Source organism: Heloderma suspectum, chromosome 5, assembly GCF_057233095.1.
Source record: "Heloderma suspectum isolate Gila_16-S chromosome 5, 16-S_ref, whole genome shotgun sequence".
In the NCBI taxonomy this organism is placed as follows: Eukaryota; Metazoa; Chordata; class Lepidosauria; order Squamata; family Helodermatidae; genus Heloderma; species Heloderma suspectum.
Genome location: NC_139462.1, coordinates 20,767,471 through 20,794,053, shown reverse-complemented (window position 1 = coordinate 20,794,053; position 26,583 = coordinate 20,767,471). Strand labels below are relative to the sequence as shown.

The 26,583-nt window shown below is 40.4% G+C and overlaps 1 protein-coding gene across 2 annotated transcripts; it reads left to right on the top strand.

The window, feature by feature from the left end:
* Positions 1-206: 206 nt before the first annotated feature.
* Positions 207-26,583, top strand: HELQ (helicase, POLQ like). 2 transcript variants are annotated; one of them, XM_084855462.1, is made up of 18 exons: positions 207-251; positions 4,411-5,137; positions 7,577-7,755; positions 8,126-8,326; positions 9,747-9,819; positions 11,102-11,199; positions 11,775-11,873; positions 12,853-12,998; positions 14,772-15,011; positions 17,065-17,206; positions 18,270-18,374; positions 18,548-18,770; positions 20,163-20,320; positions 21,319-21,417; positions 22,653-22,826; positions 23,624-23,737; positions 25,182-25,316; positions 26,194-26,583. In XM_084855462.1, exons 2-18 carry the CDS (start codon positions 4,432-4,434, stop codon positions 26,269-26,271), a joined length of 2,970 nt encoding a protein of 989 aa, XP_084711588.1. In that variant the 5' UTR covers positions 207-251; positions 4,411-4,431; the 3' UTR covers positions 26,272-26,583. The 2 variants fall into 2 exon arrangements, with proteins under 2 accessions (XP_084711588.1, XP_084711587.1); XM_084855461.1 differs by lacking the exon at positions 207-251 and adding an exon at positions 355-665.

The following is a 26,583-nucleotide window of genomic DNA, read 5'->3' as shown; positions in this document are numbered from 1 at the left end:
GTTCCTCTCGAGTTGTCAATAAACCCCGATATCCAATCACCGCACGGATTTCTCTTTATCGCCCCACCCATCCATCTGTCAATAATCATTGGGTCACATGCTTTATTCTCTCCCTGTCCACGCGCTCCGCTTCGCGTTTCTCTGCTTTCCTCATTGTCCCGTCGGGTGCGAGAACGGGAAGTGACGTACGTATCATTAATACCGACGCTACAGAATGACCGTTAAGGGAAGAGAGCGGGCGGGGCGTGGCGGTAACGTCAATTACTTTTCTTTCGCACCCTCCTCTCTAGTAGTTGGTATGGTCCTCGCGCGAGCCGGAACGCTGCTGTGAGGAGAGCTGGAACGTTCCTTTTTATTGGGAGGGGGGAGAAGAGAGGGAAATGGATCCTCCTCTTCTCCTCATGAGAAGCAGCCCTCTTCGCCGCCGCCGTCCCGCCTGGTGAAGGATTGGCCGACCCTGACGGGGAGCCAGGTGTAGGCTATGCCGCTGCCTCATGGAAGGCGACGGGGTCGCTGTGAGGAGGACGCGGGAGCGACGGCCAAGACGACGGGCCGGTTCGTCTGGCAAAAGGAGCCGGGACCGGACTTGCTCCCGCTCTCCGCCCGCACGCAAGAAACTGAGCTCCGGGGAAGACGGGGAAGTTCAGGAGGAAGCGGAGCCTGAGGTACCGACACGGAGCCCCGACTCCTCAGCCTGTGTTGGGCTGGCTGACCCTACCTGGAGCCTCTTTTCTTTGCCTGAGAATTAAAGCCTTCCGGGGCTTTCCCGTCCAGCCACGGCGCACCTGTCAAATGTTCCCTATTTGTGGCTGGAAGTTATATGTATTTATTTCATTTCTGTACTGCCCAATAGCCAAAGCTCTCTGGGCAGTTCACAAAAAACACGTAACATAATACAAAATAATTATAATACAGAATCTCGAACAAAATTTAAAACAATTTAGGGTGCAATCCTATGCATGTTTGGACAGACAAAAGTCCTACAACTCCCAGCATAGCTGGCTGGGGAATGTTGGGAGTTGTAGGACTTTTGTCTGTCTAAACATGCATAGGATTGCGACCTTAAGCAGCTAAAACATTTACAGTAAGATACTGGACCTGATAGAAACAACTGACATAAATGCCCCATCATATATGCCTGGGAGGAGAGGATATCCTTACTCTGGTGCCAGGCAGACCTCAGTGGGGAGAGATTATGCCAATCGGGGCCATCGTTAAGAAGGCCCTCTCCCTTGTTGCCACTTTCCAAAACTCCCTTGGAGGAGGCACTTGGAGGAAAGCCCCTAATATTGATCATAGCGTCCTGGTGGATTCAGATCAAGAGAGGTGCTATGTCAGGTATTGTGGCCCCAAGCTATGTAAGGCTTTATAGGTTAAAACCAGCACCTTGAAGCAGGCTTGAAAACATACAGGTAGCCAATGAAAGCAGGCCAAAATGGTTATATGCTTGGACCTTCTGGTCCCTGTTATCAATCTGGCTTCTGTATTTTGGACAAACTGCAGTCTTCAAGGGCAGCCCCACGTAGAGTGCATTGTAGTAATCTAACTTGGAGGTTACAAGAGCATGGACTACTGAAGCCAGGTTATCCCTATTCAGATGGGGCATAGCTGGGCTACCAGCTGACGCTGGTAGAAGGCACTCAGGGCCACTGAGGCCACCTGGGCCTCAAGTGACAGAGATGGCACCAAGAGGACCCCCAAGCTACAAACCTGCTCCTTCAGGTTATTATTATTCTGACAATGTACATGGTGCTTTTCAGAGTAACAATAAGAGGAGAAATATGCCTCTCCCTTGTCACAAGGGAGGCCAGGCTAAATAGGAGGTCCTGCTATGTTAGGTTACTGTTTATTTTTGTGCTGCATTTCAGTCAAAGGCTCTCAATGCAAAAAACACAAAAATTAACAGTCAAAACAACATAATAAAGCTATAGTTACATTTTAGTTCAATTACATGTACCTAAAATAGCACTTATAAAAGCATGTAAACTTTTTAAAAATAGCTTTTAGTGGAATCAGAATAACAACTGAGGCTGTGATCCTATGCATGTTCATGTTGGGATCAAGTTTCATTGCACTAGACTGAAAAATCACTTTTATAAATGAGTTGTAGGTAATTTTCAGAGCCAAATAGCTTTTGCACAGAGAAAAATCTTCAGTGTTGTGTGTTTTACTGGTGAGATGGATCTAGATAACAATGGTTTATACTTTTTTTTAGAGATCAGTCCTATGGCCCCTAGACAGTATCTGGGGGACATAGAATATTTCGGATTCCTGGATCCAAGGCCAGAGACAGTGCTCTGGCTTTAGAGCCAGGAAACTTAGCTTCCTGACAGCCTCATAGCTGGTGTGGAGAGAAGCGCGCCTCCTTCTTCTATGAGCTTGCTAATGCGAGCTCATAGAGGGGTGAAAGGGGTCGTGTCAGCAGGGAGGGGAGGAGACTGGGGATGTAGGGTTCCAAGGCATCCCCAGCCTCCTTCCCTCCCCTTCCCCGAATCCTCCAGTAGACAGGCGAAAATGCCCATCTACCTAAAACGCAGAACGAGAGATATAGCGCGCCTCCCACTCTGCACTGGATACTCATAAGCCTCCAAGTTTAGAGGCTTATGAGTACCCAGGATGGATCTAATAGGATTGTGACCTTAGGAAGCAATCCTATAGCCCTTAGATAGTTGTCTAAGGGGCCATAGGATTGTTCAGAGTCCCCCCTCCAAGGTTTGAAAAAGCGCTCTGACCTCGGAAGGGGGATTGGAAATCTAACACACACACACACCCTTGCAGCTGGTGCTGAAAATACCATGCTGGCTGGCCTCCAAGTTCAGGAACTCAACCTCGGAGATGGGGGAAAGAGGGAGGGGAGGAGAGGGGAGATGCCAGGATATGAGCTATCCCGAGCCTCTGCCAGCCTCCTTCCCTCCCCCTCTGAAACATCTTCTCTAGACCTGCAAAAAAAAGCCTGGCCAGCCAAAAATGCAGGGCAAGGAGATGGGGAGGTGAATATCACCTCTGCCATCCCACCCCGCATAGGATGATCATAAGCCTCCGAGTTTGGGGGCTTACGATCATCAAGGCCGCAATCGATCGGATTGCACCCTGAATCTGCCCAGTAACAAATGTCCTCGGGGCAGGTTACAAAAAGTTAGAAGAATAAATATAATACAAAAGATAACAAACAGTACAGGAAAAAATATATTTAGAAGCCATAAATCTAAAATGTCTGGGAGAAAAGAAAAGTCTTCACCTGGCGCTGAAAATATAACAATGTAGGCACCAGCTGAGCTTCCTGGGGAAAGCATTCCACAAACTGGTGCTACAACTGAGAAGGCCCCCTCTCTTTTAGTCATCCTCCTAATTTCCTTTGGTGGGGGCATGAGGAGGAGGGCCTCCAAATATGACCAAAGAGTCCTAGCGGAGAGGGGGAGTCATTCATTTAGATACTCTGGTCCCAAGCCAATTAGGGCTTCAAGGTTAACACCATTACAGCGCAGTCCAATGTGATCCTCCCCGGGTACTCGTAAACCTCCGAACTCAGAGGCTTACGAGTATCCATTGTAGAGTGGGAGGCACAACACACATTCCGCTCTGCATTTTAGCTAGTTGGGTGATTTCACCTGTCTACCAGAGGCTTTGGGAGGGGGAGGGAAGGAGACTGGGGATACCTTGTATTCCCACATGCCCAGTCTCCTTCCCTCCCCTCATCTGGGAACACCCCCTTTCACTCCATATGAGTTCGCATTTGCAAGCTCATAGCAGCAACCAGCGCAGTTCTCTCCACACGGGCTGCGAGGGAAGAGGCAGGGAGCAGGGTTTCCTTTCTCTGGGCTCAGAGCCCTGTCTCCAAGCTTGGAGCCAGGAAACTGAAATGTCCTGTGTCCCCCAGACACTGTCTAGGGGGCACAAGGTTGCTCTCTTAATCATTTAAGTGAGGAATCTGACATGTATTCGGTAGACTTTGTTCAGAATTTGAGCCAGCAGCACTTTGGACTGTGTTCTACTGGCTAAGATGGTGAGCTTTAAAGTCAAGAACTCTGTAGTTCAAATTTCAGTAGGGTTGCTACCTTTTTTTTTAGACTCCTCTCATGCACCTTTAACAGCAGCATGACACAAAGACATTACACGGAAGAAGCTTATTAGTATTTTGTAGTAATGGGAAAAATGTTTACCTATTTTATTCTGCGCAGTAGGCTGTTGTTTAAAGGAACATGGCCAGTAAAAAAAGAAACCCTTGCCTTGGCCAAGAACTCACTAGGTGACCTTTGATAAACTACTGTCTCTGCGTCAGTTCCCCATCTGCGCTGTGAGGTTATTTTCTACCCTACTGGGTTGTTGTACGGTAAAGTGCTTTGAACGCTCTAAATTTCTGTATATAAATGCTAATTATTAAAAAGTCATATAGATTCCTTTTTCTTGCAGTACATTTGCAGTGAAGATGACATGTTTGGGGACTATGACAGCTTTTCTGGCGACAGCTCTTTGCTAGTGGAAGTACATGATATAGAGCAAAGTTGCATACAGTCTACTGATAATGATCTGGACTACAAAAACCTAGATTGGAGTACTGCTGTGAAGCCTGTATGTGGAGATGTTCACCTACAGAATGCCAAGAATATGGCACAGATAGTTTCAAAGAGAAGTGAATGTTATTCCACAAGGACTATGAAAAAACAACAGAATAGCAGCCTAAAGTCCCTAGATGATAGTCTAGAAAGCCTGCCGTCATCACAGCTTTTATTTCTTAAAAAATCAAGTGAATGCTTAGGTGGCCCTAATAAAGCAGAAAATGTAAAAGAAAAAACTGATTACATGAATGTAGGTATTGACAAGTTCTCAGATCTACCTTACTGCCATGATACAGAGAATTATAATAAACATAGCAAACAATCTACAAGTGCATTGGCTGAACCAAGTAGGAGAAAGAGTCTCAAAGATCATCTCAAAAGTGCAATGGCTGGGAATGCCAGAGCTTCAACTCCACTCGTGTCTAAAAGTAAACAGCTCAAAGAAGCTGTTGTATCTGAAGAGATTGGTGTCGCTGAGAAAAATAACAAAATTTCATTTGTTGATATTGGTCCTTTTTATGGCTTACCCACCAAAGTCAAGGAGCTGCTACTACAGTTCAGAGGAATTGAGAAACTTTATGGTAATACCACCATACTTCCTGTTGTAGTATTAGATTTTGTGCTGAAGTTCCCCTTTAGTACAGCCTTTGAATTTTATATATTTGTGAAACTGAATTGTTTTGTTTGTGTTTTTTGTACATACTGTTGAAGTGCAATTAAATTTTTGTGTGTTAAGGAGAGGATAAAGAATGAATATTTCTCTTATAAGATGGAAAACATATGGAAAAAGTTGCATGACATTAAATTTTATTGATACAATCTCTGGTATGTGAGGCAGAGATCATATACGTTTTCCATTGTTATGGCATCTTTAGAAGAGCATCAATGCAAAAGAACAGTTCACGAAATGAAATAAGAATGTGCTTTTGCATGCACATGGGTAACAAGGAGCTGATGGAATGTAAATGTGGAAAAATTGAAGTTTTGGCCTGGAAATCCAAATAACTGTAAGGCCAACATGGCTAACATCCTCAAAAATATTCTACACATTGTCTAACTTTAGACTGATGTATTGTTTGCCTCTGCAGAATGCCCCTTGTCTACTCAAAAGACCCTCTTCATCCATAATCCCTAATGCATACAGTCGTATAGACACTATTTCCCCCAATTAAATCTACAAGGAGCATCTGGCAGGAAATGTCCAGCTGTCTCTCCCTATTTTTTACCTTTGAGATGTAATCGCTAGCTTTAATCACTCCTTTCTTCTGTGACTCATCTGATTGGTTAGTGGATTTTTTGCTATCCATCTTCCTTCTCTTTTTCTGAGACTTGCCCCATAAAAATAAGGGGGTTAAGGGCGCACTCCTATCCGGATGCCCGTCAGCCTCTGAATCCGGAGGCTAACGGGCATCCCTATGCAAAGTGGGAGTAGCACTCCTCTGCATTCAGCTAGATGGGCATTTTCTAGATGAGGTGTCAAGGATGGGAAGGAGGGAGGCTGGAGGATTCCTTGTAAGCTGTTCTTCCTAGTACCTACCCTGCCCACAGGAATGCCCCCTTTACCTCTCCTCTGAGGTTGCTTTTGCTAGGAGGGGGTGGGGAGCTCGGACTCCAAACTATCCTATCTCCCCTATCCCACCCCACACAGATGCTGTCTAGGGTCCGTAAGATTGCTCTCCCTGCCTATTTTATCTTTTGTTCTTATTCTTGCTTGGAAAATCCTGCAGACCAGTGCCCTGGCATGTAGAAGGTGACTTCACCTTGTGTGTAAGTTAGAGGAACTACGGGCGCAGTCCTATGTATGTTTAGACAGAAGAAAAGTTCTACAGCTCCCAGCATGCCTCAGCCAGCATGGCTAGCTGGGGCATGCTGGGAATTGTAGGCCTTTTTTTCTGTCTAAACATACATAGGATTGTGCCCTAAGTTAGGATTTCCAAGTGTAATGACCCAGTTAGACACTATTCCTCTGTTACTTTGAATGGAGCCCCACTTCCTTTTTTTTTCCAATTCTTTATTTTGACTCTCTGTTAAAAGACATTTGGATTGACACTTAGGAAAGACTAGTACTTTATAGACTCTTCCTCACATGCCTAACCTACCATTTACACTCCAAATTTTTAAACAAGCCACTGAGTAAACTGTGCCTGACTTGCAAAAAGTGTCTTTCCTTCATATACATATTTCCGTAACTTTGAAGTCTCTCCAGCCCCAATGCCAGGAAGAAGCCAGATGTGGTGTCAATTTTTTAGGAAGTAGAACAACTTTAGGCACCCCTCCACCTGTTCTCCCTTAAAGGAGGAAAGTACAAGCATGCACCAGATCTTTACAGATAATGTCCTGGATTTCATGGTAAGGATAATTTAATTGTAATCAGTTTAACTAACATATCCTTACTGCAGAAGACTATATAGCAGAAAAAGCCCATAATTGTAGCTGTGATGGCAGCCATAGTGGAACTGGCAGGCATTTTGAATTTTCAGGCCAAAACTAAAGTGCTTCCACATTTCCATTTCATCAGCACCCCATTATCTCTATGCATGCAAAAGCACATCCTTGTTTCACTAATTACACTAAATTTTATAGGAGTTGCCAATCTTCTGATTGCCTTTTTATCATCACATACTGACTCATGTGAGCCATCCTAGTGGTATCATAGTTGTGTACTTCATCTACAGTTGCATCAGTGCAGTGCCTAATTATGTTTCAACCTAAATGAGTATCTTCATGTACTACTAATATTTACTAATTATGTAAATTAATTAGTACTTCATCTACTACTAAGAATTACTAATACTGCTCTGCCAGGTTCCATACGAATGCAGTCTTGATGCCATCAGAATTGTAAATGCTTTTAAAATTATGTAAGTTGGAACTGAGTTTTCTTTAAATGTCACATTCCATTTTTTTTTAGCAAATCTTTGTAGAATTCTAAAAGAGAACTTTATTTTGATCTGGAATTACTGTGAATGATACACTAGCAGAGGAAGAGCGTGAGTAATGACTTTCTTTTATTTTGACAGACTGGCAGCATGCCTGCTTAACATTAGAATCACTGCAACAGAGGAAGAATTTAATATACTCCTTGCCAACCAGTGGTGGAAAAACACTTGTTGCTGAAATTTTAATTCTTCAAGAATTACTCTGCAAGCAAATGGATGTTTTAATGATCCTGCCTTACGTGGCTATTGTTCAGGAGAAGGTGTGAAATGAATACAATTTTATATCCATAGGTATCCTTGTATTTAACTAGAACCATGTCCCCGCAGCTTACCAATGGTGACACGCTGCAGTCCTGTGCAGGCTAAATAGGGAGTAAATCCCATTGAACTCACTGGGGCCTATAGCTTTGTAAACAAACATAGTATTGGGCTGTTCTTCATAAGAAAACTGCTATTTTGAAATTATGAACAAACGTACATAGTTTTCTTTGGCCTTAGCCCTGAAATCAAGCTAGTTCATAGGATGTGGCTTTCATTGTAAACTACTCATTAACATGTTCTAACCAGTTAAGTTTAGGATTTGGTTCCTAATATTTATAGTAAAATTTTTCTCCTCATATTATATTATAGGTTGGGGGTTTGTCAGGTTTTGGAATGCAACTAGGATTTCTTGTTGAAGAATATGCAGGAAGTAAAGGAAGAATTCCTCCAATCAAAAGAAGGCTAAAGAAATCCCTGTACGTTGCTACTATTGAGAAAGGACACAGCCTGGTCAATTCCTTGATAGAAACAGGACGAATCAGCAACTTGGGTCTAGTTGTAGTTGATGAGGTTTGTTTTTTAAAAAATATTTTAAATTTGTTAATTCAAGCTTGTTTTCAAAAGTTGCACTGTGCTATGGATTACATTAATGAGCCGTTCGCTTTTTAAACGTCTTCTTAGCGAGTTGAAATGTATTCAAGATACTTTTTGGAAATTATTAATGTTAGTATGATTTAAGCTGCCATAGCTTTCTTAAAAATATATATTCATGATAATAATACATTAAGTGTTTTTTATTTCCTTAACTCCATACACAAAATGTCAGTTCAAACACAAAGGTCAGGCAGGGCAATCCCAACACCCTCTTTATACTCTGCAGGCGTAAATCTAGTGGCATTCCTGACCCTGGTAGTGATAGACCCTGAAGTGTGATGTTCTGGGGTAGGGGTGGCATTGGATCTTTGGATTGAAAGCCCCTCCTTTTCTACATGGGGCCTCTTACTTACACCAACCTCAGGCTGGCATAGGCATTTTCCCTCCCATGGATTTCAACTGGAGGGGAAAATATTTTAAAGGAGAACTGTATGGAGAAAAAACGGCAATAAATCGCTTCCTCGGACACTTTCTGCCCTAGCTGCTTTTGTGCTGACGTGTTCTAGCTCACCTTCTGCTCCATTTAGGATTGCTCTATTACATCTTTTCTACAAGCAGCTCAGGCTTTTGAGAGACTCCAGGAGAAAACTACTGGAGAAGCTGCTGAGAGTGCTGCTTTCTGTGCCCTTAGTACTCATACCTACTGCTCCCAGCGGTCTGGCCTAATCAACCTGGGAAGGCAAGGTGTGTGTGTTTATTTTAAGATGCAGTGTAATAAATAAATATACTGCTTTTTAATAAGATTTTAAAAGTAGCTAACTAACAAATTATAAAATAGTCAAATTAAAATAACAATTTACAAGTTCAAATATCAACACAAAAATCCATGATAAATAACTACTTATTTATAAGAAGATTTGCATCCAGTCTTTCTGCTAGTAGCAGCATTCCAAGTCTGCACGCCTTAGTGATCATGGGTGTTTCCACTCCTTCGAAGAGCATCATTAGGTTTGCCAGTCATCATTAGTGCAAGCTTACCTTTATCCAGCATACATTGGCTTGTGAACATCAGTTTTACCTGCATTCAATTTCCAGTAGTGGCCAACACTAAATGTAACAATGTGTGTAAAACATTAACTGCCTTGTTTAATTGGTACCTTTAAATACACTTTAAGAAACTTTAAATATATATCCCTTGTGATAAACCCATGTCCTCCTCTTTACACCAGAGAAGTTCTTTCTGTGCTTCCAACTTAAAGGGGGAGGTGAGTCAAAATACAACAGATATGTCAAAGTAATCTGACTGTTCTCCGTGTTAATGTTTGGAAGTTCTTAAAGATCCTTTCTGATGTTTTTCCAGTCTCATAATTTCTTTACATCTTTCTCTAATTCAAAGTTGCACATGCTTGGAGAAGGAAGTCGAGGAGCTATTCTAGAAATGACACTTGCAAAGATTCTCTATGCAAGCAGTAAGTAATTTCTGCATAATGTCAAGAACTCATAAATAAAATAGTGAACGTTAACAAGTTCGGCAATTCTAAAATCTTAATGAATGTTACTAATAGTATAACCTATCATGTACAATGTTTAGAATTGTATATAGCTTTAGAATTATTTCTAGAAAATAAAGGGAAGTTTTTATACCTATTTATTTATTTATTTATTTATTGCATTATATCCAACCTTTCCTCCAAGGAGCTCAAGGGGGTTCTTGATCCTGCCATTTTATCCTCACAACAGCCCTGTTGTTAGGCTGAGAGATAGTGACTGGGCTAAGGTCACCCTGTGAGCTTCATGGCTGAGTGAGGATTTAAACCTTGGTCTCCTCAGTCCTAGTCTGACACTCTAGCCATTAATCAGCTGGTATGTTTGTGCACACTGAGATTTACTTTGTTCCCCATCCTCTTTACAAGCTATGCACTCAGATATGGGGAGCATGAGAGGCAACAACACAATCTGTATTGACAGACAGTAGGCACTGGGTGTGAAGGGGAAGGAGCTCTACTCTAGTTCGTGGAGGAGGGAGAGAGTAGTTTCAGGAGGGCAAAGAAAAATGTATAATTCTGGGGTGGCTATGTGGGGAGGGAGAAGCAGAAATGGTGAGTGCACTTAAGGGCTCTCACTGTTCAATCCTATGCCTGTTTACTTGGAAGTAAGTCCCACTGATTTCAGTAGAACTTAATCCCTAGTAAATGTGTATAGGGTTGCAGCCTCAAACATACAAAGATTTTTATTCTGCGTTCTTTGGATAACGGGTGCTTCCAGACAAGGCCTTCATTGTGCAATCGCCATGCCTCATTCACAGAATTTTACTGGGATTCCAGAAGTTGTCTTCAGTTATCCTTCCAGTTTTTCTACTGCTTCTTTTTCTTTCCAGAAAAAAATCCATTAAGGAGGAAAGAGTAGAATAGCTGTACAATGCCTTTCGATTAGTAGCGCTAGGAGCTCTCTGTCTGGAATCACCCTTGGGGACTATTTCCACCTCAGTTTAGAGTCTTTCAGGGCTGTATTTTGTGCTGGTTCAATCTAAACAGTATTTACTACAATTGGTAAAACATTGTATAAGACTGGTTCTGAGATGGATGTTGCTCTTGGTATTAATCTACTGAAGAAAGTGGTTATCTTGTTTTATTTGCAGTATGAGGTACCATGACTTTCCTTTGCAGTTTCTGTTTGATACTTGATACTCTACTATCTGACTGTCAAATTCTTAAATATTTACCATGTCAAACTATATTATATTTTATGTAGAAACCACTCAGGTTATTGGAATGAGTGCAACTTTAAGCAATGTTGAAGACCTGCAGCAATTCCTGAAAGCAGAATACTATACAAGTAATTTCAGACCAGTACGTATTTGGCTAGAGACAATGAATTTAACAGTCTAAGAAGTAAATGTTGCATATTGAAGTAGTTCAGCTCGTGAGGATTCAGGAGGCATTTTTCTTTCTGAGCTTTTGAGGCAATTAATTTGCTGCACTACTGTGTTTCTCTTTTCTTGCAAAAATGGAAGATATTTATAATTTGAAAATGAAGATACCATCCATTGTCAATCTTTCAGATGTTTAGGATTACCTAGCCAAAGTTTCTAAAATGGTGTTACCTTCTAGTCACCATTGAGGCAAAGAAAAAAGTGTTCACTAATTTTTTCTTAGTAAGACAAGGTATAGGGAAAACAGTAAAAACGTGAAAGCAGGTAGCATTGTAATTCTAGGAAGTATCTCAATCTATCTTCCATTTTTAGGAAAGGAAACAAGAACTATGCATATAATCAACAGAATAACTGCTGTTAACGTGGCTGATTTTATCATTAGGTTGTTACTCTTCCCTTTTCAGTACACCCTTCCCCATTATATCCATTGTTTCATCTTTGAATCTATACAAGTCATAAGCTGATTATTGTATGTAACTTGTAAAAATCTAGGTAGAATTAAAAGAATATGTTAAAATACGAGACAGCATCTATGAGGTTGATACCAAAGCAGAAAATGGCTTTACATTTTCACGTCTCCTTGATTTCAAGGTAAGGCAGATAACTCTGCAAAGCTTTTTTTTAACTCTGCATAATTTCACATTGTAATAGCCTTTACAGTAATATTTTCCAATAGTATGTTCTTCCTGCATCTGGCACAAAACATAGGCTCTAAAACACTACACATAAGTCATTGTATATTTAGCTTTTAAAATTTTGGGTTTTTTAAAAATAGCTTGGTTTATTTGCTGAGAATTGCTTTGTTCTAAGTGTATATTTTACCAGAAAAAGCTATATGGCCCTGATCCTAGTAACCTTGGGTGGGGAGGGGCTAATATTAATAAGAATCAAGTGCTGGTTTTGTGTTCCTTTATTATTTAAGGCCACAATCTTGTGGGTTGCGCCCACACTGCATAGAAGCCCCCTAAACGCGGAGATTCCTATGCCCTGCAGGGCTGAAGACAGCAGGACAGGAGGAGCAACGGAGGCAATATTTGCCTCCCTGTCCTCCAATCTCCTGTATTTTTTGCTAGATTGGTTTTTTTCAGCTTTTCAGCCCATCTAGCAAGGGTACTTTGGAGGGGGAGGGAAGGAGGCTGGAGGAGGCTCAGGATAAATCATATCCTGGCCTCTCCAGTCTCCTCCCCTCCCTGACCACTATGATGCCTGCTTTTCCCCCTCTCAGAGGTTGATTTTCTGACCTTGGAGAGGTAGCTGGCATGGTTCTGTTAGGGGGTGGGGTGGATCTCTGACTCCCCTTCCAAGGTTGGAGTGCTGTCTCCGACCTTGGAAGAGGTTTTCCGAACCATCCTGTCGTCCTTGGGATGCTTGTCCAGGGACCATAGGATTGCTCTCTAAGCGACTTAAACACCTTGAACTACTGTTTAATACTGAAGCTTCAATCGTGAACAAGTTTATAGCTTGCCTTCACTATAACTTGTTAAATATATTGAAGCTTTGCATGAATATTTTGACAAATTGAGGCGGAAAACTTAATTCAGTTTAGAAACAAAGCTGTGTCATCTTTTAGTATTCTAGCAGTATGCAGAAGACAGATCCTGACCACCTTATTGCATTGGTGACAGAAGTTGTTCCAAAGTATTCCTGCCTTGTTTTCTGTCCCACTAAAAAGAACTGTGAAAATCTAGCAGAAATGATATGCAAGCATTTGAACAGGTATGTTTCCTGGATGCAGTTCAGTTGCTAAATCAACATTTTAACTGTTAGCCTTTGGAGTTTACTACTCTTTATGCAAAGGCCTGATCCTAAGAGTTGCTTTGCAGACAAAGTGATCAGAATAGTATGCAGTGACCACGTGATTTTATATTATGCTATAATATTATATCTGCATATTGAGCAGACCCAAGGTATCACATGGGACAATGGCACTAATGCATCCAAAATGACAATCTTTGTAGTACAAAGCTGTGATGTGACAGAGATACTGATGGAGAGAGAGAGATTGGTCATGATTAGGCAACCTGAAACCATATTTGTCAAGGCAGAACGAAGTCATCCCAGTGTTGGTAATAAATGGTTAGAAATAGAGTACAGTGGCAATTGACATCAAGGGAACACAGTGGGATGGACTTTTTTCTCAATATGTGGCTGCTCTGTATGTCCTCTTCTAGGTTTGCCTGTCCTCGGGATCTAGAATTACTTCTCTTTCCTGTGAAAGAATCACTTGTTCTGGCCAAATATATTAATGTCTTTATTAACTAGACTGCTCTCTGCTTTTGCAGTGTGTAGGTTATACTTCCTATTCTTGGCTGTAAGGCAAAGTCACTCACTCACTGTAGATTTTTTTTGGAAACATCTTTAAAATGGTCAGTGTTTGAGCATAAACCTCTAGTGGAGTGCAGTTTTCCTTTGGCCACCAGGGATGATGGGTTGCCCTCAAATGGAGCTCTCTCTTTTTTCCTGTTTACCTGTAATGAGTAGGGCCCTTTCAGGTCTTTTTAGGTTTTATTGTTTTTATTGTGATTCTGTCTTACTATGTTTGTCTTAGTTAGGGAAAGGTCATAACTCAGTAGCAGAGCACATGCTTTGCATTCCAGGACTTTAGCATCTCCCAGAGGGCTGAGAAATGAAAACCCAGAGAGCCTTTGCCAGCCAGTGTAGACAGTACTGAGCTAAAGGAGACCAGAAGTCTAACTCAGTATCCTATGTTCCTAGTTTTCTCTTATTGGGCCATTTCAGAAGGGCTTTTTCAAGCAAGGGAGAAGGGCTTTTTCAGTGGTGGCCCCAGATTATGGAACACTCTCCAGTGAGGTCCACCTGGTGCCAACATTGCCATCCTTTTAGCCCCAAGTTAAGACTTCCCTCTACCCTTTCCTCTACTCCCAGGAATTTGACAGCATAAGGTTTTAACCAGTCCTGGGATTTTTATGGTTGATTGTTTTACACTGTTTTTATGTAAATTGTTTTTATATTATTTTTTATGTTTTATTTTTAAGGTTTTAATATTTTGTAAATCGCCCAGAGACCTTTGGCTATTGGGCAGTATAGAAATGTAATGAATGAATAAATAAAAATTAACACTAACCAGAATTCGCATTTAACTCAGGTATTAATGAAGCCATAATTTGAAGCTGGTTTCAAATCCTGGATTAGGAGCATATCTAGTTAGCAGTAGCCATAGCATAACAAACATAGCACTAAACCATAATTAAAGGTGAGGGAATTTGTGCCTGAGAGGGGAATGGTTTGTTGTGAGAGAGCGCACAGTCCCATAGTCCATTCCCAGTCCCTTTACCACATGTATATCTGCACTGGCTCTTGCTCTTGCACAGGTTTCATGCATCGACTGTGTAATTGACCATTCCTTGTTTATCTTAGATAAACAAACACTTTCCTGGTGGGGAAAATGTAAAGCAAAAATCTCATATGAACACAGGTCTCAAGCTAGTTGGTATACAAGCATTGTCTAATAGTACTTTTCTTTCCTAGAGACTATAAAAAGCTCAAGGAGAAAGAAAAACAGGATCTTATTAAAGATTTAACAAACATCTGTAATGGAAGACTTTGTCCAGTACTGAAGCGAACTATTCCATTTGGAATTGCCTATCACCATAGTGGCCTAACCTGTGATGAAAGAAAACAAATAGAAGAAGCTTATTCTACAGGCATCCTCTGTCTCCTTACCTGCACATCTACACTTGCTGCTGGAGTTAACTTGCCAGCTCGAAGGTTAATTTTCAAACAACTTGTATTGGATATCATTAAAGCCTTCATTGCCCTCCCCCCCAAAGTATCATTTTTAATCATGTGGCATATAGGAAGAATTCTAACATTTCCCTCACTCATTTGTATGAATCCAGAGGAAGGGGTCCAGCAGCAAGCAGAAGGCTGAGCTAGATTCCTGAAATACCAGAGGCAAACTAGGCCTAGCTCACAAACAACACTTCAGATTCCAGGTGGGGGCTCATATGATTGAATGCTCCTCCATCTTAGGACAGATCCCCTCAACATACAAAATTAGAGATTGGGCACCAGACTTTTCCCCAACAAGTTAGTTTTCTATGTACAGGGAATTATTTTTGCGTAGTGGAGCATTCAGTTATTGAGCCCCCACCAAGAGCCTGAATGGCAAGGCTGAGAAACAAGTTTATCACCTGATCAGTAAATACTGGCTCTTGCTCCTGAGTTCAGCCTCTCTTGCTTCTGGACTGAAAAAGTTCTTTTTCTTCGGCTCAAATATGGCCAGGGCTAAAAATAGCAAGAAAGTGATTCCTCCTTGCACTATGTTTGGGAGCTATGAAGAAGAAGAGAAAAATGGACCATGTAGAATTGGTCTTAAGGATGTTGGTATTCTTGGAGGATGCAAAACAGAAAAGGCAAAGTCCCCAATAATAGCTTAAAACAAACACACAAGGTGCAAGAGACCTAACAGAACTGCACTAGACCTATAAGATAATTTTATACAGTGTTTATAAATAAAGCATGTGATGGTACACAAACAATCATACCAATTAATTTTATACAATGTTTATAAAGAAACACCTGATGGTACACAACAAACATACCAATGTCACAAACAACCATACCAGTCATACTAGTCTACGAAATCCCAATATGTTCCCATTTCGACTATACAGAGTTTTCATCAGGAACTCCTTTAGACAATTCTTAAGGTACAAAACACTAATAACGAACACTAATAACTGATATCATTGAAAGATTGTTTCACTTCCTGAATAGATAGATTTTTCAATGGTGTACTGGTCAATAAGGCAAAGTAGACAATTGTGTTTTTAGGTTGAGAGTGAGATAGTCCTTCTAAGAGAGAACTCCAATACTGTATTGAAAGTAGAAATTCTGAAAGAGAAAAAACAAATGCATTTGCAATATTTAATGTTTCCCAAAGTTTAACTGGCACAAACTTGCCATAAATTTAAGTTAATTTTTACTGGTTTTCTCTAACTCACTCTTCCCAAAATGTCACCAAACCAGAAGCCAATCACCAAACAAAAGATAAATGCCACCGTAGCTGTTCTAAGTCAGGAAGTGAACATGGCAGGATACATACAGAAATGCTGTTCACAATCTAAAGGCACAGTACTCATCAGGGAAAGGTTTACAAAAACACTGACAAATCAGTCCGTTAATTTAAACCTGGGGCTAATGCTTTAAGACTTGAATATCCAGAATGCTTCCCTGTGTAACAAAAGTCTGTCCATATCAATCCTATTGTACAAATGTGATCTCAACCGCTCAGTCAGAAAGGAAGAAATCCTCCCATTTGTGGGACTTGTCAGTGGCATAGGACAGCAAGGAAGCATCTGTAATCTTATTCTTGATTTTACTATGATGCTCATACATCCTAATTTTTAAAGACCTAACAGTTTTTCCCACCATGCTAGACAGCTGTCTTAGGAGGATATTTCAGAAATAGTTGGTTCACTAAAGCCAGAAGTTGTTTTGAATTAAAAGTTTATATGACTAAGCATTATTCATTACTTTAGTGTATCATTCATGAAATATTATGCACTTTAACAGTTCTGAAGAATATTGAGGTTCTAACAATATGATGCATTTTGTTTTCTTCATTTCAGTAACTAATGATTTAAAAAATCATATGCTTTGTACATTATACATTAACTACTCTTTTTATATTGCATATCTTTAAAAAGCATAATAGTATCTTCAAATCTTTTATCTTGGGAAGAAAAAGTCATTTTCAAATACCTGATAAGTGTTAGCACTATCATTTAAGTAAAATACATTTTCATTGTTCCCTTAGGGTTATTGTAAGAGCTCCATATGTTGCTACAGAATTCTTGAAGAAGAACCAGTATAAGCAGATGATTGGCAGAGCTGGTCGTGCTGGTATTGACAAAGCTGGGGAAAGCGTTCTTATAGCACAAGAGAAGGACAGACAACTGGTAACTTAAGTGAAAAGAATGGCGATTTTGAGACTTCTGAGTCATCAGGATAAGTCGATTGTGTAGTATAGGGAGGAGCTCAAAATTTTAAAACACAAGCTTGCTCTGAAATAGTTTGATTCTCCTTTTAGTAAGTATATTTAAGACACCTTTTTCTTTGGTTGTAAGGGCAGAAAGGCCCAGCCCCTCTCCTTGAAACTCAGTGGTATTTCGTCATTAAATCACATTACCACATAACATCCTGACTTTACAAAATGTTTTGTGTAATTTTGTAGATTATCTGTCCTGTTTGCATGGGCTTAGGGTAGGGTAGCATCCTTTAAGGATAAAGTGATATATGAAAAATTAAAATACTGCTTATACATCCACATATTTAAAAGAAAACTTTTTACGCATGTATTTTTTAAAAGTTTATACTACTAAAATATTTCTCCTCCTCTACTAAATACTTGCCAAAATAAAAATGTCTTAAGTCGATACTAAAAAAGGTTCAGGCTTTAATAAACGTGGAGAGGAAGAGATCTCCAGAGCTGGGAAGCATCCTCTGAGAAGAGCTCTTTTGTGTGTTCTATTGCTTGTTTTATTTAAAATGTTTATATCCTGCTTTTCTAAAAGAGCTCAAGACAGCTTACAACCAGCATTTAAAACAAGAAATAATGCAAAACCACAACTCTGTATAAACAAATTGAAGAGGAAAAAATAGGCCATGCTATCGCGTAGCGTAAAAACTCAAAAGCAGTTCTAAAGCACTACCATTCCTACCATCCAAAGCCAGGAGGGAGGTACACAATCACACCTCTTGAGGGAGGTCATTCCATAAACCTGGGGCCTCCTCTGAGAAGACCAGCTCAAAGCTGCAGTTGACTTGCACTAGTAAGACAATACAGGGTATCTGATGCATAGATGGCATGATTAGGAGAGTCCTCTTAGGGAGACCTTGATATGGGACGACGGAGAAGACAGCTCCTTTTAGTAGTGTTTGGTACAAATATGACTTTGAGAACTTTTTTCTTTCACTTAGTTGTAATATTTCATTGATACATGTTGTAAATATTTTTTTAAGGTTCAAAAATTGGTACACAGCCCACTAGAAAGCTGTTACAGCAATCTCCTGCTTGAGCTGAACAAGGGTATTCGAAGCTTACTCTTATCATTGGTTGGATTAAAGGTAACTCTGAAATTTTAATCAAATCATCTACTTTAAGAACACATGAAAGAGACTGAGGGAGGGAAAGTTTCAGATAGAAGATCAAATGGCCAACCTCTATTGTTTAATGGCATTAGATTGTTTTTCAAACTTGTCCTTTAGTATAGTATTTGTCCTATTGTATTCTGTTACAGATAGCAACCAGTCCTGAAGAAGTTTACCAGTTCATGTGTGCCACCTTGTTTAGCGTCCAACCACAACTTCTGCCTAAAGAAAAGAGCCTGCGAGATGTAACTATGGAAGTGTTGCAATGGCTGAAACAAAATGGACTTATAAAAGAGAGAACAAGCTGTGATAGTGAACAAAATTTTCAGTGTAATCTAGAGATCACTCCGTTGGGTCAAGCCACTTATAAAGGTAAAAGATCTTCCTAGGTTATATGCTAAAAATACATTTGGGTGCAATCGAGGCAAAGTAGGAGGAGGTGTCACTGGGGATGCCCCTCCTTTCTCTATAACTTGGGCATTTCTACTTGCAGAGCCATTTCATGTCCTGTAAAGTAAGTCCCTTCCCTTCTCCCAGGGTTTCTCCAAGCTTACAAAGCACAGTAGCACTTCTGAGTATATGTGGCTGTAAGGTTGCAATATTCTTATTGATGTTTGATTTAAAAAAAAATATTATTAATTTTGAAATGTCACTATGCTGGAATAGAGACACTCTGAAATTGTGCATCTTACAATTTCAGTTGCTTCTTTCCTGGTTCTCTTTGAGGAAGCAAAGTTGAGAAGCAATGAATCAAAGGAGTCTTATCCAATGTTTAGGGGTGGGGGGTGCATTGATGATCTAATAAATTCTGCAGTTTTCTACCCTGGTCATGAAGTGACCAGAAAAATCAAGGGGTAAGGTTGAAATTGACAAGAAAGTAAGTTTCCTGGCTAAGTTGGGAAACTGACTAGAAAAAGTCAGGCTTTAAAGTCCTATCCTAATTGGGTTTACTTGGAAATAAGGCTGCAATCTGCTTACTCTGTGCTACAGGCACTCTTTTAAGAAAAAAATTAATGCACAAAGAACAGGTCACTAAAATGGTTTTGAGAAGCACCCACTTCAAAATGTTGGTTGGAAGAAGCAGGGTGTGGCGATCATGAGGGGCCAGGAAAGGGGACAATTATGCCCACTCAGCAGTGGATGGAACATAGTGAGTTGCACATATCCCAAAAAGTGCTAGATCCCCCTGAAGTGGACAGTCAGTGGAAACTCTACATTTAGCTTACAGCATAAGAACAGTGCCCAGACATCTAAACAAATTCAGTTCAGCTTCTTAATTTCTGTCACCAAAATATTGCCTTGTTTGAAGTATAATCATGTTAAGACCTTTGACAGACAGTTGGGCAGGAGGAATATGGACAAGTTATTAATATGTAAAGCACAGTTTCCCAGTACTCAACCACTAAATCAAGTTGCTGGTAAACTACAGTGCTTACCTTAGCAAACAAGGCCATTATGGTGGTGAGTCTGTATGGAATGTCAATTACATACGTAAGAAAAGGCCACTAATACCCCACTGAATCACAGTGCTATGTCTGGTTTGTGGAGATAAAATATGGAGTTTGACTTGACATTGTGTCCTGCTAAGAGAAACAGAGTTTTTATCATCTGGAAAGACCCCTTTGGGTAATGAAGATTCGGGTGTCTTCCAACATGCTGGCATACCAAAATGTAACATCAGTTAATATCTTCTCAGCAACAGAAAAAATATAAATCTACATAACATTGGGCACTCTGTGATGTTTATCTTTAAATACATCTTAGGTTCTGTCGATTTGGCATATTGTGACAAACTCTATGCAGATCTGAAGAAAGGCCTTGAGGGGCTAATCCTTGAAAGCTGCCTTCACTTACTGTACCTGACAACACCATATGATATGATTTCTCAATGTAGTCCAAATTGGATGATCTATTTTAAACAGGTATTTTTTTAAAAAAAACTAATTTATATTCTTATTTAGCATATATGGATGTCCTCCACCCTCTTGCTGAGTTGAATAGCAAGGAGCTTACTTGTCTGGCCCAATGGAACACCTGAAGTTCTTTCTTGTGCAGCAGCCATATTGAAAAACCCAGGCAAGAAGGAATCCCATTGCGGGAAGAGGAGGACAGATGGCGCTTTTTTTTGGCTGGACTTTCAAAATGGCCACTGTGCTTTCAAGTAGATTGATGCACAAAAACAACTTCAGCTGTTCCATTGGGCAGATGAGTAACAGATCACAGTTGTCCCTGCTGTGTTCAAATACTACCATGGGATGTTTTCAACCCTCTGAGCAGAAGGAACTTAACGGTAACTTGTGTAGCATCTCGTACCTCTTTTTGATTAGATAATTTCATATTGCAACATTTTTGTCTCCTAGGCTGAAACATGAAAACCTAGAAGTAAAACCTAACATAGTTTGTCGGGGACACAGGAAAGGGCTTTAAGAACATAAGAAGAGCCATGCTGGATCAGACCAAGGGTCCATATAGTCCAGCATTCTGTTCACACAGTGACAAACCAGCTGTCAACTGCGAACACACAAGCAGGACATGAGTGCAACAGCACCCTCCTACCCATGTTCCCCAGCAACTGGTGTACGTAGGCATATTGCCTCTGATACTAGAGGTAGTATATAGCCATCAGGAGTAGTAGCCATAGTTAGCCTTCTCCAGGAATTTGTCTTACCCCATCTTAAAGCCATCCAAATTGGTGGCTATCACTACATCTTGTGGTATGTAAGGGCCTCCTGTTCTGAGTAATTCCCTGGGAGCAGGTAGTACGCACTCATACCAAGTTAGGGGAGAGGCTGAGCAGAACACTATAGGTCCCACTGCCAATCCCACCTCATGTTTATATAGAGATGGGTTGTGTCCTGTGTTTTCTGTTTGTTACATGAATAGTTTTAACTATAGATCTGAGTTAATTTTGCTTTTTTAGTACAGTCAACTAAGTCCAGTGGAACAACAGATAGCTAATATTGTTGGAGTGCCAGAGAGTTTTATTACCAAAAAGGCTTCTGGACAAGCCATCAAAAAGGTAAGAGCAAGGTATATTTAGTATAATGAGGTACCTAAAAACAACATTGGAAAAAATACATTTGTGACTCTCCGTTTACTTCTGTGATTACAGGATTAGATTTTTAGAGCAGCTGTAATTGTCAAAAAATTATCCCTTCATTCCTTCCCTCTTTTTCTCCTGCTGTTGAAGTATTATACTTTTATTCTTCTTGCAGTAGTAATTTCATTTAGTAATTAGAGGGCTTTAAAAATATTGTAAGGATTACTGAGTAGATTCAAATGGTAGATTCAGCTTAGCACTGAAGAAAGCCTCCTATCCATTTGACCCCAATGTCTATTTTTGAGTAGAGATGCATAGAGTTCAGCTGTGCATGAATGCTTGTTGGGAAAATGTTCAAATTGACAATAACTGCATTTATGTCTGAGCATGCATGTGTGTGTGCCCCCCACCCCCAGCATATTCCACATGCAGCCCTCAGGAGCCAAAAACATTCTGCACCCCTGCTCTACCAGGAAGTATGTAGGTTTCAGATTGTACCTAGGAGTTCTGGGATGAAGAAACATACAACAGTTGATTCCCCAATTTTGAAAATATAAAACCCAGCTGGACCCAGTTCTGTCTCCACCCTTAGGCAAAACATGCAGGATCTTTGGTGGGTGGAAAAAAGAAGTAGAGAGTAACAAAACAATCTTTGTATTAACAAAGCTGGAAATAATTTTAGGTGATGTACTAAGTTTAAAAAAAAGAAGTCAGTATTGGATAGCTTCACCTAGTAGTTGAAGGGGATGTACCCTCAGAGAACAGAGGTCCTTCAGGTGATATAAAATCCTCTTCCTTCAGTGTAGAATCCTGCTGTTGAACAATTAAAGTGGGCGTTCTCCAAGTCATACAAAACGTAGAAGGTAGTTGTGTTGGCAATAAGAAAAAAAAAATCCAAAGTCTGTATTAGGGCAATACCTTTATTAGGCCAACCAAAATGTCACAAAATAGTCTGCAAGCTCTTGAATTCCCTAGAAGCCTTCATCAAAGCAGCAAGTGAGGGGGGAAATGGCTGATGTCTTTGCTGGAAATGTGTGGTATTATGCCTCAAATATACATGTTGCCTGTCAGTATATCCTCTTAGATAGCTATGGGAATTTATACATTTAGGAGTGTAACTATCTATTCCGTTAATTCAGAAAAACTGAAAGATACAAAAGATTTTTCCATTAAATTATGTCTTTAGTTTCTAATTAAGCTTGATATCCTGTTAGGATGTGGAGACTATTACTGTTGGCAGACTCTACTTGTCCTTTGTTCTTCATGCCTTGTTAAAAGAGACCAACGTATGGAATGTGGCAGAAAAATTTAACATATCACGAGGATTTGTTCAAACCCTTCTTAGTTCAGCTGCTTCGTTCTCCTCCTCAGTTCTGCATTTCTGTGAGGTAATGTATGCTGAATACTTCATTGGTGGAACACCAAAACATCACTCTTTTTCATTAACATTTTCCAAATTGTCTCATGCTGTTTCCCTTTCTAATTCGAGAACTGAACAAAGCAGTATTGCTTAAAAAGTGTCCCACATTCAACACATTCTGTTTTACTTAGCTCACACATTGGCCTAGTTCAGACATCATAACAATCCACAGTTAATAAATGATGAGCAGGAGTGAGCATGCATGCTGGTTCCTGCTTGTCCATCTGATTCTGCTGCTATAGATAAGCCAGGGACACTTTGTCCCCGGAGCTTTTCTGTGATGTCTGAACACGAAACTCTGGATTGTTGAGAGACAAACAATCCAGAGTTTGAAACCATGTGGGTTGTTACAATGTGCAAACTGGGTCATAGAGAATTCTTAAACAGAATAACAGGTTCGTAGAACTTTTGCGATAGTGTTTTATTATGTCCCAAGTAAAACCCATTTTAAAAGAACCATTTTGACATCAATTAACTAGTAGCAAATACTTGATTGATGTGGCCTGCTCCTGTTGGCTACTCCTGTTTGTTATCTCATCATTGTGTTTTAAGATGTACCAACGCAGATAATCTGATTTCAATCTCCTGCTTATTACCCTGTGACTTCCACTGTTAAACATTAAATTAACTGCAAATAGATTACAATAACTGATGCATAACATTTCGTCTTCTAGAAACATGGCAGGATTTGGTGGGCAGTTTTCCAAATAAAATCAACAGATGAGTTTTGTTAACATGTTATTTATCTTTTATTTATTTTTACAGGAGTTGAATGAATTCTGGGTTTATAAAGCTCTCTTGACAGAACTTACCAAGAGATTGACATATTGTGTTAAGGCAGAGCTTGTTCCTCTTATGGAAGTGGCAGGCGTTTTAGAGGTTAGTAAACCGATTCTTCAGGAAAGTCCATTTCTGAATGCTTAAATGCTTGGGTAAATGAGTACACAATTATGCCTGCTTTACCCTCTTTATACATTAGTAAATTGGAAAACCCACATAAATTGGTGAGTGAAGGCAAGTTAATAGCATAATAATAGTCAGATGATATATTTTCACTGCCTCAGAGTCTGTTTAGATGTGGAGCGGTATATAAATGCTGTAAATAAATGTGTGTGTGTCTGTAATCACACAATGCAAACCATAAACAGTCATACATGGAAATAACAGAATAAAGATTTTCAAGAGCCCTGAATATTAAACTAACACTTGTTTGTTTCCAAAGCTTACTTTTGAAGTCATATACCCATTTTATGGCAGTGGCCTGGATAGCACGTATCGACAACCCATAGATTGTTTAAATCATGGGTTACCAGGACTGTGAGTGAAGGAATGTGTGCACTGACTCCGACACACTCACCACTTCTGTTTTTGAATCAGCTTTAATCAACAACCCAGGAACCCTATGTCTAGGTTATTTAATGTGATGTCTGAACCCAGAACTTGGGGTTGTTTATGGTTAAACAACCCAGGTTTAACCCAACAATCACCTATGGTTTGTGGGTTTAACCCAGCTGGGTTGTTTGTTGCTCAACAACCAGAGTTCCAGATTTGGATGTCACATCAAACAACCCAAGAATAGGGCTTTCCTGGGTCGTTGATTAAAGCTAATTGAAAGCAGGAGTGACAAGTACGCAAGAGGCAGCATGCTCCCTACCTTGCTCATGGCCCCACCAGTTTGTGGGTTAAACAACCCATGAATTGACATTACATGTGAAGCAGGGCAATGTGTTCAACAAATCTTAATCAGGGTCATAAGAGTTGAACTGAGAAAAATGTGGTGGTGAAGAGAGATGAAATATCTCCCCAAAAGATCTGGAATCATAGAGAGGGCTAATATACAAAAAGAGTGAGGAAAGGTTTAGTTATCAGAAATCGTAGCTTAGAAATATGAGAGGCAGGTATAAAGCAAGGGGTGCAGAACCACTTTCAGCCTGAGGGCTGCATTCCATTTCGGAGAAGCTTTCAGTGGCTGCATTCCAGTTCTGGACAGAGCTGAAGGCAAAAGGGGACAAGGCAGAAGATGAAAGGGCGGGGCAAAAAGTGCCAGCATACTTTAGTTTAATGCTCTTACTGTCAGTAACTAATGCATAGGAGAGGCATTTCAGCCTTTTACAATAGGAAAAACCTGCACAAAAGCCAGCAAATCACCAAATGGTTGGGGGAAGGGAATGGGGTCAGAGGAAGGCGGCATGGCCATCTGGGGAAACCTGGTGGGCTGGATTTGGCCTCCAGGCCTGAGGTTCTGCACCACTGGTATAGAGGCATGATAGTGACGCATAAATTTACTGCTTGCTCTCTTCCTTAATTTTGTCCCCTTTCTCAGGCTCGAGCCAAACAACTCTACAATGCAGGATACAAAACTTTAGCACACTTAGCTAACGCAGATACAGAAGTGCTGGTGAAGACTGTTGAGCGTTTGTCAAGACATCAGGCCAGACAAATAGTGACATCTGCAAAGGTGTGTAAAATGGCTGTGAAAAGCCCTGAAGAAAATGCTTTCCCAGCACAAATCAGTCTTCAGTAATGCTGGAGGGAAGACAGGAGCAATAGAGAATCCCCATTCATTTTGGAATGCGGCCATATTGTGGTTGCCTAAATTTACCAGAGACTTTGCATAACTACCCTGAGCAAAGCAGCCTTGCATTTGAGCCAGGATAACTTTTTCCTGGCTGCCAAGAAGGCATTGGGCAATGGATTCCTGACACATTGGAGGAAAAAAAAATTCCTCTTTTGGGGAAACGTGATGAACTGTCTGTATTATACTGCTAGCAAAAGCCCTTCATTGTAATGGCTGTCGTGTGGAGAAACAGGCCTATATACTGAAAGGATCAATACACAGGCACACGTTGCACCCCGTTGCAGGTTTCCTGGCAGTGAGGGGCCAGGTGGAATGGATGGCAGATTTTGCTCTCATCACAAGAGTGCCCTGAAGTGCAGCACTCTGCATTTTGCATAGGACTGAATGGCAAATGTTGGCTAATACGAGAGACAGTGAAGAGAAATAGTTGGAGGTATAAGAGTGCGGGCTGAATCTAGTCCCTGCTCCTGATGACCCTGGCCACAAACCTTGCCCTTTCATCTGCATAGCCCCATCCTAGGTTTTGTTTCTTAGTCTCACTAGAATGTGTCAGAGTCTTGGAAACTGGCCCTTGTGTGCGTGATAACTTTGATTACATGGATCTGACTAGTCCCTGTATTTGTGAGCCTGTTTTTGCTGCAGCGGGGTGAAATATACATCATCTTTGGAACTGCAACTTTTCTTTTTACCACTAATACATAAGAAACATTTCTAATTTCTTGGTAATTTGACTTCAGCTGTTTGTGCTTGGATGCAGATGCTCCTGGCTGAAAAGGCTGAGGCTTTACAAGAAGAAGTTGAAGAATTACTGAAAATACCAACAGCCATTCCTTGAGGCTTCCTGATCACTCTTCCATATGAAGCTGATAATCAAAAGACAATTTTGTACCCTAATAATAGTTTGTAATTTGCTGTATATATAGTCATGTAACTAAGGATATAAGTGTAATAAATAAATAAATAAATAAATAAGCAAGCTTATTTTATTCATAATAAAACTCAGAAACTTCTCTGTGCTTCCTATTCTGTACTAAACTGAAAGATTTGCTGTTAATGCTATCTTTCAGGCACCTTACCTTTATCATTATTGACATCATGCTTTGTTATTAATGTCAACTTATCCTATTATAAAATACTGTTTTTCATT